Consider the following 17,667-nt stretch of genomic DNA (forward strand, 5'->3'; position numbering starts at 1 on the left):
TAATTTCTTAACCCATCCTCTTTCAATGACCTGTAAGCACTTCTCTCTCTTTTTTCTGTCCAGGGGTCGTCTTTTTCTCATCTCTACAAGAGCTGGCTCTCTAGGGATCAACCTAGTGGCAGCAAATCGGGTCATTATCTTTGATGCCTCATGGAACCCGTCTTATGACATTCAGAGTATTTTCAGGGTGTACCGTTTCGGCCAACTGAAAACCGTATACGTCTACAGGTTTTTGGCTCAGGTGAGGAATAAATCAGACTCTTGTTGAAGTGCAAATTGTATACAGGAACATTATTGCTCTCCACTGATTTAATAGGAGGGACATTACAAATGAATGTTGCTCCTGAGTGGCAGAAAAGCAAAGCCTTTAAAGATCATTAGTTCATATCCCAGAGGTGCCACAGTCATCTATGGCTGAGCAAAGACAGCAAAACTGGTTATAGAAATATGTATATACTCAATCTCATGCTAGTCACAGCGACGGTAACCAGTTATGAACACTCCTGAGCTGATGGATGAGGAGGAAGGTTTGTAGTGCTCCTATTGTTCTTCCAAGTGTGTTACACTGCCCTGTGACACAGCATGAGCAGCAGTTTTATAAATATTTTGTTGGCTTTATAGAAAACCTGAAGCTTTTATCCTTCTCCCTCCCCATTTAGTAGTTGGATGATGGTGTGGGTGGGACCTGACAGGTGACCAGACTGGGGAGAGATAAGGGAAAATCTAGTGATCTGGAATGTGTTCTATTGCTAGCTAGGATAGTTGAATTGAACCATCCAGTATCAAAGTGCAATCATGCAATTAGTCTGTTGTACAATAGGGAACCATGGAGGACAAGATTTACGACAGGCAGGTGACCAAACAGTCCCTGTCATACCGGGTGGTGGACCAGCAACAGATTGAGCGCCACTTCACTATGAATGAACTGACTGAACTCTACACATTTGAGCCAGACCTGCTGGATGACCCATCGGAAAAGAAAAGCAAGAGGTCCACACCCATGTTACCCAAGGTAAGTGGCACATTTACTGCGTTCCCATGCGTCCTGCCAACTACATAGTGCACATAGGATGCTGCAGAACTAGCACCTGCAATTATTTGAACGTGTATCTTTTTCTTATTATCAAGTCACACAAGTTTAATGCTCCAAAGCCTGTTTTGTGGGTACATGCTGCCTTTGAACTTTACAGGGGGTGATAAACTGTGTTTACTCATGTGGCTTGGCTCCAAAGCATTTATTGTGCTTTAAGGGGTAGTGGTAAATGGTAGGGGGGTGAGATGTTTTAGTGTTAGCTTTGTCCCGATCGTTTCTTTTTTTTTCTTTCTTTCTTTCTTTTTTCTTTCTTTCTTTTTTTTTTTTTGCGCACTTTGGCACAGGTGCGCTGTCACAGGAAAGAGCCCCTGCAGTGTTTACAAGAATCCATTCGGCTTAGGTAGTGTGTCCAGCCGTACACACAAAACGAGCAGCTGCAGAGAGAGATGCCTCTGTTTACGTGTATTTACCAGAAAGCGTTTATATTGCAGAACTGATGCTGTTGGAGACTAATTGGAGTCAAAGAAATGCAGTGCAGATCTATCGAAATGTGTCCAAATGCACAGCTGCACAGATATGTTAGTCTGTTTACTGTTATTTACCACAAGCGTTTTATCGAAGTATCAAAGTCGACCCCCACTGACAGCAGTGCATTAAAGAGTAAGCCTGAATTCTTTTTGAGGTCTGTCTTGCTTTGTTGTTTAAGCTTTTCAGATGCCTTAGGTTGATAATGCAAGTTATGGAATGAAAAATCTTTTCTGCTGACAAATGCATACACACAAACATTACATTACATTTTGCACATGTATGTAAAAACACGATACATCATAATGTAATGACTCAAGACGTGGCAATCTGATGGCTCTATCAGGAGATGATGGGGCCTTTTTTTTGTCTACGTAAAAAAATTTTGGCACCGTTATTTCTTGGTGCTATGGTTATATTGATTTGCTGTTGAAGCGACACTTGACAAATGGTTGTTAATAGAAACCTTTTTTTTTTTTTAGAGAATGAAATATTACACCCTGTTTCCATATTGCCTACATCTCAGTTGTCATTAAAATCCTTTAATTCCTAAATTAAATTCCTTAATTCCTTTCATTTTTCTTTCTTTCTTGATTAACAAACCGGTAAGCTCAGCTGGTTTCTGTGCTCTCCAGAGATGACTACATTTGGCCATATGTGCACCAGAATGCAACAAGTCAGCTGTTATGGATGGAATCTGCTGGCTGCAATAGTATGAAGATGAGTCAGTTATCCCTCAAAGCCTTTAGTCCTATCTCTATTTCGCAGTATGCCATGGCCAAGTTTACAGAACAGAGAAAATATTTTTAAACTTGGCAGAACTGGCTTTTCGTGACCCTGCAAAAATATACCCTTAAAGTTAGTGTTGTTCATTTAGCATTTTCACTACTTAATTAGATGTATCTGGAAATATCTGGAAGTGTGTCAGAAATTGATTGACACACACGAATGCTTGGTATGTGATATTCCTTTCCCTCCTCCCCCAAATTCAAACATTGTGTGATTTAGCAATGGCAGATACTACCCCACGTCGCTGCCCTAGGTATTTCTGGGAAACTTCACCCCTACCCCATCCAAGCAGTGCACACATCCTGCTCAGTCAGCCCTCCTGCCTCTGAATGTGGCCTGCAGCAGCTCTGACCTCCCTTCCCCTCACCCAAACAAGCCTGCCATCATGAAGGCCATCTGTTTAAAGCTGATTCACTGCTTTGTCTCTGAAGTTTTCAAAGGAGCACCGTAAACTTTGCTTCCCCCTTCTTCTTTTTTCATGATGAATGGTCATTATTCAAAACACCCCTTCAGGATGCCCTTGCACTCTTTAGAGAAACTAATTGGAGACAAAGGAAGCTTGCAGACTTCCACCATAATAACAAAGAAGCGCACCATGGCCCAGACACGAGAGCCACCCAGCTTGGGGTCTGGAGCAGCCTCAGGCCTTACTGCAGCTCTTTTATGTACCTGGGCTCCGGGGTTGAGCCAACTGACAGTGTGGGGTGGGGCCTGGCCTATCTTCTTGGCGGTTCATTGGTGGGAACGTAGTAATTTGCTACTGTTCTAAGTTCCCTGCTGACTGGGCCTCACCAAGCAAAGGGCCAGATTTCAACTGAGGATAATTAGCTGCAGGAACCAGTCTTAATAAGCCTCCACAGATGTTTCTTACCAGAGCTCCACCTCCCCCACACTAACAGCTTTTACATTTTAGACCTTACCCTAAAATTCATACAAAGTGTGACGCATGGTGTTTGTTGGAGTTTCTGACTTCAGTGCCACTCTGATGTTGGCACAGACACCCAAGTGCCTTTCACTGCTGGACATCAGCCATTCAACACTATTTGAAAGATGGTAGAGGCTGCCGAGATGGAAGGCGGACGTCCGGCGTCATGCCAAATGTGAAGTGCTCAGCTTGTGGGAGACTGTTTATAATAGGGCAATAAGGTTATGTGTATAATTTGTGTGCAGCTGTTTTGACTGGCTAAGGTCAGGTATTACAAATATCTCAAGCCCTTACATTCCACCAGACAAACCTCCTGCCCCCAGAGCCCAGGCTTGCTGTGCTTCATGCACCTGCAGGTCAAATGCAGTTTCTTCTGAAATCAGACAGATCTTGCATATCAGTAGAGCCATCCTTATTGTTTTGTATGCTTTTGTTGCATAGTTATCTTAAAGCTCACATGGGTGTCAATTCCTTCTAATCAATTACATGTTTGATGTTTTCTAGAAGAAAACATATTTGACCAAAAGCTGCTTTTTCTCTCTCTCAATTTTTCTGTAAAGTTCAATTAAGAAATCCAACATAGAATAACAGATACAACATACATTCAGGAAGCAGTTCGGCTCTGTGATACATTCACATTGAATGTTGACGATAGTAGTAGCATGATAGCATGGCGCCAGTGAGCTCGGCTGCCATCACGTCTGATCCGATCACGCTTTGTGTTTGTTTATTTTCTGCACTGGTAAACACATTAACCTGGTTTTCTTTATATGAAAGACATGTATGACAGCAATGTTCTTATTTCTATTGGTCTACAATTTGCTTACTTAAACCCGGACCCCAGCTGGCCGAGTGAAATCCCGAGGAGCAATAAACTATGTGATCTGAAGAAAAGGCCATGTGGGAAATGAGCCGGCGTCAGGAACATCCTGAGGGAACGTGTACATTGAACCCCTGCTTAGCATTCTGTTAACAAACATCTAGTCTCTGGAGAAAAAGCTTGACGACTTCAGGACAAGTGTAAAAATCCAGAGGGACAATCGTTCTGCAACCTTCTCTGCTTCACCGAGACATGGCTGAACCCAGCGGTACTGGACCACGCTATCCAACTGGCCAGGTTCTTCTTGGTTTACCGCATGGACAGCACAATTTCGTCATGGAAGTCAAGTTGTGGTGAAGTGTGTCTGATTATAAACAACCGCATGCTCCTGCTCTCCCAACCTGTAGCTCTTGACCATTAAATGTCACCCTTTCTTCCTCCCTCTGGAATTTAGATCAGTCATAGTCAGTGTATTCCACCTCAGGCAGACACGGCTCTCACTCTGTCAAACACAGCATCATGACGCTGTGCTCATTGTGGCGGGTGACGTCAACTGTTTGGGGAAATCTTCCCCATGCCTGCATATGAACAAATGGTGGATGAACAAACTGTGGTTGGATAAAACCATTCGCGACGCTCTGAGATCCTTCTCCACTGCCTACAACGTGGGGCAGGCCACCAGGAACATGGACGAAAACAAAGCTCCATCCTACAGCGTGCGCAGAACAATTAAATGCAAAGCGGCACCACGGAAGGAAACTAGAATCACACCTCTAGTACGGTGGTTCTAGGAGTCTGTGGCAGGGGCTAAGAACTATAACGGACTACAAAAATACCATCCATATTGAGGAGCTAAATAGTTCCTATGCTCACTTTGAAGCAGCAGATAACAGTGCTAGGAGTGCTAATAGCATAAAGCAACATGAATGTGGAGAGTGCCAGTGGAGAGTGCCAGAGCAGATAAAACACTCATCTTCTTGGAGCATGATGTGAGGTAGGTGTTAACGGGAGTGAATACAAGGAAGGCAGCAGGACCAGATGGCATCCCAGGACAGGTTTTGAAAGCATGCGCTGACCAGTTAGAGCTGGTATTCAGAGATATTCAGACTCTCCCTAGAACTGTCTACAATCCCCAAGTTTTTATAAAAAGTCCTCCATAGTTCCTGTTCCAAAAAAAAACACCCAGCCTGCCTGCCTCAAAAAATATAGGCCTGTAGCCCTGACCTTCGAAGTGATGAAGTGCTTTGGAAGACTGGCCAGAGACTTCATCACTACTTCACTACCCGATACCCTGGACCCACTGAAGTTTGCATACCTACTTGTCTCAACCACTCCACTGTTGGCGCAATGGCACACCTCAATCACACAGCTCTTATTCACTTGGATATCAGGAAGGGGAATTATGTTAAAATGCTGTTTTGTAGACTACAGTTCAGCATTTAACACCTTGATTAACTTCATACTCTCCTCTAATTTGGAGGTCTTGGGACTTAACTGAACCCTGACTAACTTCCTGACTAATAGAACAGGTGGGCAAACATGTCTCATCCTCTCTTACTCAGCACTAATGCCCCCGGGGTTGTGTTCTGAGCACCCAGCTGTACTCTCTGTACACATACAACTGTTTGACCAATTCCGACTTCACCACCATCAAGTTTGCTGAAGACACCGTTGTTGTGGGTATGAGGTCCAAAATTGAGAGGGCATACCTAGAGGAGATTAAAATCCTGGAGACTTGGTGTCAGGAGAACTTTCTACTCCTGAACGTCAGCAAAACAAAGCAGTTGATCGTTCCTTTCCTGCTTCTTGATGGTCCATTACCAAGCGCACACCATCAATGGGGGGGAGCCCAGTGCTTCTACACATTTTAAGGTGAACACGCACAGAATGAGCAGCTTCTTCCCACAGACTATTCGGGCCCCCAACCTGGTACACACCTAGAGCCTGGACCCCTTTCTGGACTGCTCAAATCTGCACAACTACATCTACTGTAGTTGGACATTTACACATTACACACTCACACTACATGCATGTCCTGCACTTAAACATTTATATATGTCCATATACTGTTACCTTTATGTCCGTATTCATGCACGTCACTACATCACTCTACCTATTCATGATTGATTACACTACCTCTTGCTGATTACATTTTCTTTCCCTGATTATATTTTTACATTATATTTGATATTGTCTCATTATATTTTTCTGATAACTTCAGTGTTTTCTTCTATATATATTATATATAATATATAATATTTCTTCTCCTATTGTGTGATCGTGTACGTGACAAAAATTTGAACAATCGGTGTAGCTTTAGCACCTTGTCTGAGCAGGGCGTATAGAAGAGGAGATGCGAGAGAAACTGATAAAGCACTGCTGCATCAATCTAGGTAGAGATAAAATAATGGCTAATCTCAGTGGCACTAGCAGGTATTTGAACAGCATTGTGTTAATGGCCAACTCAATTTTAGATCATACTTTAATTCTAAAGCCCATCATCCATGTGTTCAGTGTGGATTTATATTTATTTGTTTGTTTATTTATTTGGTTATTTATTATTTTTCTTTTTTTTTCTTTTCTTTTTTTTAAGGGCTACCAAAGATTTTCTTTTTGATAAGAGGTTTGCGAATGTTATTTATGACCACATACACATGGCCAGGCATGTTGGCATAACGTTCTCTATCTGCCTGCTGTGTCTGTTTACTATACAGTGTGCTGTCTGGGCTGCAGACATATTGTAGTGATACTTGAATTCTTGGTGGAAAATTTATATTCCCTGGATAGTTCATTACACTAGTACCAGTAGTGAACAATAAATCTAGTCATAAACTGTGCTTCTGTATTAGACTACTTCAGTGCAAAACATACTTATAGAGAGTTAAGAGAAAGTTAAGAGACTGTATAGCAGTTAGTGATTGAGTAAGTAAGGGGGCACTACCATTTTTCACTTTATTTCTCTCAGCACTCCACTTTTCTGAGGAGCAATTGATGTTTTAGTGAGAGAGAGATACATATGAAGATACAGAAACATGTGCGAATCATTTGATGGTTAAAAAAAACTCCGGGGTCAAGACACTGGGCAGAAATACCTGAAACACTACTTATTTGAAATAAATACAAAGCAGTATACTTGAGGTATAAACACGGGAAGAAATAGTCCTTGTACTTTGAACTTTGAAGCTTTGAGTTTCTTTTAAAACACCATCAGGATTTATTTGGGATTTCATTACAACTTTTTGTGGTCTTGTCTGCCAGAACCTTTAAACAATTCCCTGAATGAACACAAAAGCTTAAGAAAAACTAGGCAATTTTTTTTGTGTAGCACCGATTCAGATGGTGCTACAGATGTTGCTCATCACACACCTTTTACAAGGGTCATTCAGGCCTTCTTTGTTTCGATAAGCCTGTCTAAAAGGAAAAAGAGATCATCTTAAATAAAGACTGGCTAAGGACTGAGTGAAACACAATGCCGCAATCGCTATCGGTTTGCGCCAGCTGTAAATGTTCATATACTGCACATGGACTGTGAATTTGGGCTCAGATGGTTCTTCAACCTCGAGTTTATAACGGGTCTCCTAGTCTTTGTCTCTACAATGGTTTTTTTTTTTTTTAATCTAGCTTGAGCAGTTATTATTTTTGTTTATATATGGCTGCAGTATCATTTCGAATTGGTATTGTTTTAAATTGACTTTAATACACAAATTGCACTGTGCCCTAATCAGTTTGTCAGGTAAATTGTTATACTAGCTTTGCGACACAAACTAACTACTGGCTGTGTTTATTAATGGGTTTCTCTCCTTTCCAAGCATGAATTTACATCATAGTGTCTCAGTAATTTATTGAGAGGACAGGATAAAATTAAACTAGAGATAAATCGAGCTTTTCTTTCATTTTTGCAAGTCATGCCTTAAATTGGAGGTAATTGCATGTAGGAACTGAGCTTTGTCCCATATGATTGGTTAGAGGAATCATCCTTTAGTGATTTGGATTTGTCATTTAATTTGCATAACATTAACACATTTTGCTTGTTGCTTTTCAGTAGTCATTTTTTTGCTTTGAGATTTGTTTGTAAATGAAAGAAAATGATTCCTGGAGTGTTCCACCTCACCCATGAAGACACAGTTACTATGGATGTAACAAGTAATTGAATGCTTTATGTTCATGTTAATGAACATGGTCTTCCTTTGTTCCTCAAGCTTCATATCTGACATGCCCACATGAAACACCTAATCTGTTCAGTTCAAGTCCATCCCTAATAAAGACTACACAACGTAGTGAGGCCAAATGACTTTGTGGTAATTACATTATCTTTTTTGAAGTTTGTTTATTTTTTTCTGTCTCTTTTTCTTTACTTGTTTTGAAAGTACGAGCATTTCCAGAGTGTGAACCTAATGTAGATCTCTGAGGAGTATTGTGCTGATTCAAAGAGCAGGCACTTTTCTGCCATTCATGTGGGATATCCCTTTACCCAAAAAATCAGGTGGCTTTATTTCAAAATCTTTTAAGATTTTGCTCACCCCATCCCCCTTATTTTCTTTCTTGGAGGTAAAACGATAGCATTTGCTTAAGCCGTCTTTATACAAAGAAATAGCAAATGGTAAAGGCAGCATTTATGGTCATTAGTGACTCTGCTTGAGATGCACATGTTGGGCAGGTTGACGAGACAGCCTGGACCACCCGGGAAGCTCCAGCTCGGAGATTAATCAGGAATCCCAGCATTGTGAGCTCTCTCCCAGACAGCGCCACTGTCATTTGACCCCTTCAGCTCTGTGACCCATTTACTGGCTCAGCAGTGAAGAGTGTTCAGTTAAACCCGGGCTCTTGCTCTGCCTCTGGGCTACAGTGTAGAGCCAGCAGTGTTTCAGACCTGTTCAGAAGAGATGTAAGCAACAGCTTAATCATCAAATTGCCTTCTTGCTGGGAAAACATCCTCCCTTTTCACGAGGAACTCTTCTTTTACTGCGAATGTTGAGTAATGTAAACACACCTTCAAGATTTGTTTTCGATGGTTTTGTAAAACCTGGGAGATGGTTAAAGGGGTCTTAAAGCTTTGATAGTGCAGTGGAGGAGGGGGTTCAAGATTCTGACATGTTTTAATTAGTAACTCAGGCTTGACTGAATGTGCAGTCATGATTCCTGGCTGTGGAGGTTATAGGCTGGGCCTTCACTGATTACTTACTTTTGCCACATGTTTTTATTTTTCAGCCATCAGGCCCACTTTAGCCAAATGACTTGATGTGGAGGGATCTGCAGCTCTGCAGTCCATTACTTTGCTGTGGCGTAATGCAGAAAACATGGCAGTGTTATTTTTACCTGTCTGAGCCCAGATATCTTTAGGTTTTGTTTTTCCATAAATAGACCTTGATCTAAGTTGGGTTTTTTTTCCTGTTTTCTTTTCCTCAGTTACCTTCTCTATAAAAGATCTAGTGCAAGTTTGTTGCATAATATGTTTTCTATCGGTTTGCTTATCATCTACTAATAATTTGTGTGCTGAAGTTTCTTTTTATGAAAAGTATGTATTAGATATGTTTGCCATTTCCATATAGGAAGGGTCCACTTAATGCGAAGACAAAACAAATGAGATTAAACATTAGCGGTGAAGAGTAATATAAACCATATTCTCTGACTAGAAATTAGGATTCACTCAGGTATTGTATTCCTTTGCGGCGTTGTCATGGAAATCTGTATTGCAAAAAAAGCCTCAAATTGTTTAAAAACACTTTTGAGTGTTGGAGCAGAAACTTCAGTAAACACGGAAAGTTCTTCTTGCCTGAAGGATTGTTTTCACCTTAACGTAAGGGTCCTGTGTTTGTTGCAGTAGTGCCTCACCTGTCCTCTCCCCCTTTTTTCGCAGGACCCTGTTCTGGCCGAGCTGCTTCAGAACTTTAAAGATCAGATTGTAGGTTACCACGAACATGACTCCCTACTTGATCACAAAGAGGAAGAGGCTTTGAGTGAGGAGGACCGTAAAGCCGCCTGGGCTGAGTACGAGGCAGAGAAGAAGGTAAGCCGACTGTTCATCATTAATGACTTGTCCGGTCTACGACACATCTAGGTATTACAAAGTTTATAAGATATCTCTCTTAAAAGGCACTCTTACACGTGAAATAAGGAACCCGGGGTCCTTTTAGACCACAGGTAAAGATTTCACACTGCTCAGACTTAACCCAGGGTTAAGTCAATTTTGTTTTACACTCTACATTCCTAAGCTCTTGGTTAAACAATATTTTCATATTAACAATGTCAGCAACCACTGTGTGAGACCAGTTCAAATAAATAAATTGTCTTGCACTTACAGTCCAGTAAGAAACATTGTTGGCACTTAAATCCTCCTCGACCATTTTAATGGCCTCCTGAGATGCTCAAATGCACAGAGACAAGGAAAAAACTTTTCGCCTGCTGTTTACACAACATGTAGGTTTTCAAAACATGTGAGATGATTCACATACTGTTCAGTTTCTGATCGGATGTCTGTTGCCAAGTATCCAGCCATAACATCGTTCATATACCATCGAACGTTTTACACAGAAACTTGGTTTTAACGACACAAAAGCGGTGCTAACCCTGCTTCAGAGCCTGCTTTGATAACCCCAGCTAAAAATGACAACTGTGACATTTCTATTTTGAATAGTATTCATGGTAGATTATTGGCTCTACCTCCTCTTGGCTTTGCAGCAGCCTGCGGTTCACATTCTTTTTGATTATGAAACATTTATTCTTTCATGTTTCTGGATATATGTTGAAAATATTGATTTAATAATTTACAGTGGTGCATATTTTACATTACATCAGAGGGAGTGAATAATGGCTGTGTGCTAGTGCAGGTCTTCAGATAAAGCTTCTGGCTCTTGTTTGCAGCACCTTTACTAATGGCTCTGGATGTAGCACTTGTTAGTAAACCAGTCAAAAAAGGAATGTTCTGGTCTATAAATAACTCCTTTGCTCGGTCTTAGATAGGGTAAAACTTAAAAAAAAAAAAAAAAGGGAGTGAGGTCAGTTGAGTTTCTCTGGTAATGTTAATGTGGATAATCGGTCACTGATAAGGTTTGAGTGAATATAGTAAAGAGAATAAACATCCATCAAGCTTTGGATTGAGTCGCACATTGGCCTTTTTCTTTCAGATGTTTCAGAGACTTGCATGGCTGTGTTGAAAGTAGGAAGTGTATACACAAGGTACATTATGTAAGAATCCGAATGAATACCACAAGATGATCCCAGTCTTCAGTAGTCAGGCTAGATGTCTGATTAGCAGTGAAGGCAGGTCTATGGATAATTAAGTCTGTAGCTGCCCTGTTGATGGACAGTTAAATTAAGGGATATTATGTCCAGAAGTGCTAACTGTGCCGCTTCTATGCCATTGCAGCGCCGATCTGATTGCAATATGATCTGATGATAATTAGTGTAGCTTTTTAAGCAGCTGGACACGGGAAACATTAGCAGCACCATTCAAGTGCAGCCAAAACGTATTTTTGCCTCTTATTGCAAACACAGCACCTGGAGAAATATGTCCTTGTATGAAATCAAAAGCTGAAACACTCCACTTTTCCACTGGTGTTGATGTTTTACGCTGCCAGGGAGACGCTGCTGCCAAACGTTACGCTGACATGCACACTCATTAGTGTATAGGAGGTTTTGTACACGAGTTTAATTGTTGGTAGGTAATTACTTTTTTTTTTTTTTGGTCTTTGTCTTTTCTTGTTTTAATGCTGAGTCCCAGGTATCACATCTTGTTTTAAGGCATTTATTTTAATGCAATTTGAAAGTCTGATGTTTGTTGGCACTTTTAACTGGAGAAGACGAAGTAAAACCAGGCATTTCATAAGAAATTAAATAGCGTTTTCAGTGTGATTGCATGAGTTTGTAAGGGGAAATAAGGAATAAAATACGACGAGGCGTGCAGGTATAGAAAGATAATCGACTACAAATTGGCATAATGAGCCTCAGCATAGAGTTGCTGTCACATTGAAGCAAGTGTTTTGTTTTTGAACATTAATGGGCTGAAAACATCAAGGAAACAGCGGTTTGTGACTGAAGACGGCTTCATAAAGAGCGAATAAACGCCTCCTTTAAAGAAAACTGAACCGAGAAGTGTAATTGGGATTAACATACTTGTGTCAGAGCTCTGCTATAACAAACGACTAATCAACACACTTGATCAGACCAGATTTTAGAATTTTTTTTTAGAGAACTTTTGTGCCTTGTTACATTATAAATGGCTTAAAATGTTGAGTTAGTGTCCTGTTACTTTTCAGTTAAACGCACCCTGGGGTGTTAACCCAAATCTAATCTATAATAAGCTACAATAATAACTTTTTAGTTATTTTTTTAATGATTTATATATTAAAATGGCTTTTTTTTCATGGTGTTATTAGTGAAATATATTGTGTACTATATATTTTGTAATGTAAGCAACACAGTTTACATTACATTTACAATTGCGGGCCAGCTGTGCTCTGTGCTGACCCCTCGACTGCTGCAGCACACCTGCTCTGGCACACATCTGGGAGAGCTGTCATTCAACATCAGTGTGTGTTTATGAAAAGCACACACGTGCACACACACACACCACGAGAAGGTAAGGGAGTAAACAGCACTCATGTGCTCCAGGGGCTCAGTCACTTTCAGACCCTGACCTTTTGTTTAGCAAGACGCAAGGTAATCGTTCACCCCGGCATTTTTCAAACGCACATTCTGAGCCGGTGATCGCCGTCTGCCGGCTGCAGCAGAAAGCCGTGACCGTTATTGTTAGCCGCAGATGGCGGACACATCATGCAGGTGGAAAGTGAAGTCGGAACGAAAGTGTGCTTTGATTAACGCATATTAAAGAAAAGAGTGATTCATTTTGACATGCTAAACACGTGTGTGGAACTTTTTTAGTTTCGTCCTTTAGAGGATTTGTGGTGGCATCTTTAAGATATTTTAGCACATGTCTGAAGGGCGTCATCAGTTAGACTCCATGGAAGTACATTCTGGCATTCATCTCTTGGGGTAATTCAAACCTCTTTGTGCACGGACAGAGAGGACAGTTGGTCCAGCTATTTCAATCTGGAACAGCCATCCATGAATCTATTTTTAAACATCTTTTTAATCAGTGTCTTTTACTTGCAACGAGTGGTCTCAGAACTATCGACTCCGCTAGCCATCATGTGATGAATAACGGTTAGGCTGACACAACTGTATATTACATAAACACCAAATAATTTTCCATCACTTCTTAACATTCCAGTGATTCCAGAAGCTTGGTCCTTTTTTTTTTTTAATAAATTGGGATGGCTGAAATTGTCATTTAGTGCATGTTCTCCGTACTAACAGAAGGGGATCTTTTGATTTTGTTCCAGGGTCTCTCTATGCGCTTCAACCAGCCGGCATATCCTAATGTAGGCATCGGAGGATCAAACTACTTCCCCTTCAATGTGGCAGCTCTGGCCTCCATGTCCAACCAGCAGCTGGAGGTTGGTAGCAAGTGCTGCATTCACACTTTACATGCCACAGTTCCTCAGCTAATTTGATGCGGGTCCCCGGTCACTCAACAGTTGGCGCAGGTCTGTGCCAACTGCTATTTGTGGATGCCTTCATTGCCATTGTGTTATTGAACGCATTCTATGTTCAGTCAGATTATAAACAGCAGACCGTGTCTGTCATTGGACCTCATTTATCAAGCTGGATATGAGTATATTTATCCATTAATTATTGACAGGAGCATTTACGCAAGAAATGCAATATTCAAGAGAATCTAGTTAATTCCTGCGGAAATCTGCAGTGCAGTACAAATTTCCACTTCATAATAAAGGCCTGCTGTTTGATGAATAGAATAAATTGTGGTTCTTCAGTTTAAGCAAAAAAGTGTTTGACTTTAAGATAAAATTTATGAATTGTCTACTTCCCTTTTCTCCCTTTTCTTCACAATTCTATGTTAAAGGAGCTGATCAACCAGGGACGACAGAAGGTGGTGGAAGCCACCAATGCTCTGAAAGCTTTGCCCCGGGAGCCACTTGAGGACGTCATTGGCCAGGTGGTAAGTAATGGGTTGGAGAGCTGCCAGTAAAACAATTAACAACTAAATGTTGCTATTATTTACAATTATTCAGCCAATTTTTCTAGTAATGAAAACATGATGGGTTTGCTGCTACATGGCGACGGAGATTATTTTTCAGTAGCTGTAATGTGCTCAAGTGTTCTTATACAACATAAGGCTTAAATAGCAGCGTTTCATGTTACAAAGAAACTTCAAAGCTGGCGCAAAACTTGGTTCTGGCCTTACCTCTGACTGTTCACACTTAGACTGGAGGCTAAATAGCTGTCTTTTCACAGAAGCTCTCACCATATCAGCAATAAGTGGTTACAATAGAAGCTATACATATTAGAACAAGTGCATTGATATAAACCTGTGATACGTTGCAGCTAGCATAGCCGCTGTTACTGAAAAGTAATGAACAATTTCTGAGCAATCGGTGGTGGTGTATAAATTTATTGCATTTCAGGTACCCGGAGAACCACCTTTTTACAGTCCCATGATTTAACAGTAAATGAACAATTTTGTGATAAAGCCCAAATTCCGAGTGGTTCCTGTTCTGCTATTAGTCGTTAGAGGAATGTTTTGGGCCAGGCAGGTTGCTCTTCATGTGCACACTTTAGTTCTGCTTGGCTGTAAAGTACATCAAAGACATTAGATGTTTTCTCCATGTTTATGGATACGCCACAAACATGGTTTATACGCAAGAGGCTGTGCATGTGTCTTCAGAGAACTCTGACTAACAGGTGGCTTTGTGTTTGGCAGTGGAAGGAGAATCCCAGTCTGTCAGAGGCCCAGGTGCAGGGCATGGCTCTGGCCAGACAGGCAGCCATCGACATGGAGCTGAAACACAGAGAGGCCGTGTACCGAGACATTCTCAATAAGCAACAGACGGTAATCTCTGTTCTATATACGGTCTACTTCTTTCTCATTTATTTTTACTCATTTTTACCGTAAAGCTCTGCTGGTCGCTCTCAATCTGGGTAACATACGGCACTCAGAAGGGCCAGGTGTTTGCTTTTCATATTGTTCAGAGCATTTCACAACAATATGACACTGGCTGTTGTTTGGGTTACGGTTCAGGCAGATTTGAGATAAAAGTTTGGTTCATTTTGAAGTTCAGTTTAAAGTATGTTGAGTGTTTTCAAGAGCTAATGGTTAATTCATGTTTATTTAAACCCTAGCTGAAGATTAGTTAACTCCTCTCTCTCTTTGACGTTCCTAATAGTGAGTTGACTTGCTGAGGGAGCACCTGTTTGCATTTTCACATCCGATTCCTACACGTGTAATAGAATGCAAAAAAAAAAAAGTCAAATATTAAGTATATATTTTTGAAACAATTTTTACCAATTCTTGCATCAGCACAGCCTGTCCTTGTGAAGTGCTTTTGTATCACTTTGTCAAACTAATTTTACTGCCTTATTTCTATGTCCTCCACAGCTGATGATGTACGTGCAAAAGGTGATCACCAATCGCAAGGTTCATGAACAGCAGATGGCGCTTGCCAGGCAGGGGATGCTGATGAACCAGCTGGCCATTCAGAATGGCATGGCCGGGGGAATGAGTCAGATGGACCTGCTGGGCCTGTACCAACAGCTGGGTGCCCTCCAGGGTCTGCCAACTCCCCAGATCGGCAAAAACCCAGGGCCCTCAAAGGGCCTATAGATGCCCTTAAAATGGTGCCCTTTTTTTGGCCAGCTCTTGTGTGGGCTTCCCAAAAATAACCAGCTCGGGACCCTTTTTGCCTCTTTTGAGCTCTTGTGTAGAAATCTGGCACAGATATCTAGAAGACTTTGGCAGTATGGTTTGTAATTCTCTGTATATACAGCCTTGGTGTTTAAGTTTTATTCTTTTTTTTTTTTTTTCCTCTCAAAATATTTAAAATATTCTCCCAAAATGCTTTTAAGCATTGCATTGTTCTTTTCCCCTTAAATAAGGGCTGTGCATTATTTGAATTATTATTATTTTTATTTTTTTTTTTTATACAGGTCAAGAAAAAAAAAACAATGAACTTGCAAACTCTGTGGACCATTTATGTTGTTCATTACATATGTACTAAGTGATCTAGAAGAATTGTATTAGGTACCGCATAATATCTGTCTACTAGTGGATGATCAGTGGTGCTGTGAAAGCCCAGTGCCAGATACACGCACTGTTTTAAACACCTTTATCAAAGGAGGAAAAAAAAGATGCAGTGATGGCCTTACATCAACAGTTTGTTATTTTCAAACACACTGAACAGACTCTTCTTTTCTATTATGCTTTTAGGCTTTTACACTCGTCGTTGCTTAAATTGTAATGGAATGCCTGTGGTGTTAAAATTGCTTGCCAGATTCCCTGGACTTTTGTATCTTCTAATTCCTTGTTGTAAAGTGATGCCTAGCATAGTGTTGTACTGTTCATTTGTTTTGTTCCTCTCGTCTTAGCGGGTTCTTGCCTCTCTGAGATGACTGGTTGTGCTCATGTAATTTAAAGGCAAATTTGAATGGTTAGGCTGCATCTATCATACAATGCTATCTAACCATACTAGGCTGGCCCTCAGGCTACCATACGCTACATTTAGCACATTTAAAAAATGGCATAGACATTTCTAATTGGATTCTAGTTTGCACAGGGCACATTTCGGAAACGTAGATCAACTTTTCATTTTTCTCACAACAATTTCATGTTAGCAAATATACCCACTTGTTTTGCCATTTATCTGATCTATTTACTAGAATAAGTATTTAATATTACATTTAAATAAAGTGACCAAAAGGGTGATTTGCATTTAGTGGTGTCATTCGTGTCATTAAGTCTATATTTATTTATCATTTTGTTCTTCGGCTTACAAGGCTTGCCTTGTTTGGTGGTTCAGATGAAGTAATTTCAATCTCAAGAGCTGTCATAGAGATGAGAAGTCACCAGAAGGCATTCAGTTTGGTGATATTTCTCATATGTTCATGACTTCTTATGGCCGTTTGGTGACATAGGCGTGAGAATCCATGTGCTGTCTAAACCTGTGAAAAATACTATGTCCTTCACGTGTCTTTCACATGTTTGTCATTGACCAACTCAGAACTCAACTTGGACTCTTGACTGAATACTTGTGAAATTTGCACTCTGACCAAAAGCCTAATAAAATAGGACCACCAAGTTAGCAGGGTAAATGAATATAACAGTTCTGTTTTCAACCTTATGTGTGTATGTTAGTATGTCAGTTCTGCATGGTAATGATCTACTCTGATCCCCACAGCAGTAATTAAGTACCACATGGGGGACAAAATGCATAACTTGAGTTAGTGTTGAGAATAAGAAATGTTCAATCAAAAAAAAAATGGTTATCCTTCTTACAGAAAATCAGAAAAGGTATCTAAAAATCCTCACACACACACACAAAACACAGGTCACTCAGGCCTTTAGTGCTCTTTTAATGGTTAATTTTAACCCTGCCATCATAAGGAAAGTAGTCCAGTGTGTGGGATCAAGTGGCGGCTCAGGAAATCCATCGTTATGGAATAGGCCTGTTCAATCAACATGTGCATAGGTTTTGACACTAGCAAACGGGTTAATAACAATGA

At 40.6% G+C, this 17,667-nt stretch overlaps 1 protein-coding gene across 5 annotated transcripts in view; it reads left to right on the forward strand.

Moving 5' to 3' along the window:
- The window catches only part of atrx (ATRX chromatin remodeler), a 43,632-nt gene extending 26,762 nt beyond the window's left edge, over window positions 1–16,870 (forward strand). For all 5 annotated transcript variants that reach the window (XM_027154546.2, XM_047802087.1, XM_047802089.1 and 2 more), the window contains 7 exons: window positions 64–241; window positions 821–1,012; window positions 9,950–10,099; window positions 13,434–13,547; window positions 14,015–14,110; window positions 14,873–15,001; window positions 15,548–16,870. In XM_027154546.2, the coding sequence (XP_027010347.2) occupies window positions 64–241; window positions 821–1,012; window positions 9,950–10,099; window positions 13,434–13,547; window positions 14,015–14,110; window positions 14,873–15,001; window positions 15,548–15,772 (1,084 nt within the window). In that variant the 3' untranslated portion in view covers window positions 15,773–16,870. The remainder of the gene's footprint in view (window positions 1–63; window positions 242–820; window positions 1,013–9,949; window positions 10,100–13,433; window positions 13,548–14,014; window positions 14,111–14,872; window positions 15,002–15,547) is intronic.
- The last annotated feature ends 797 nt before the right edge of the window (window positions 16,871–17,667 follow it).

The sequence above is a fragment of the Tachysurus fulvidraco genome, chromosome 17, assembly GCF_022655615.1.
Source record: "Tachysurus fulvidraco isolate hzauxx_2018 chromosome 17, HZAU_PFXX_2.0, whole genome shotgun sequence".
NCBI lineage: Eukaryota > Metazoa > Chordata > Actinopteri > Siluriformes > Bagridae > Tachysurus > Tachysurus fulvidraco.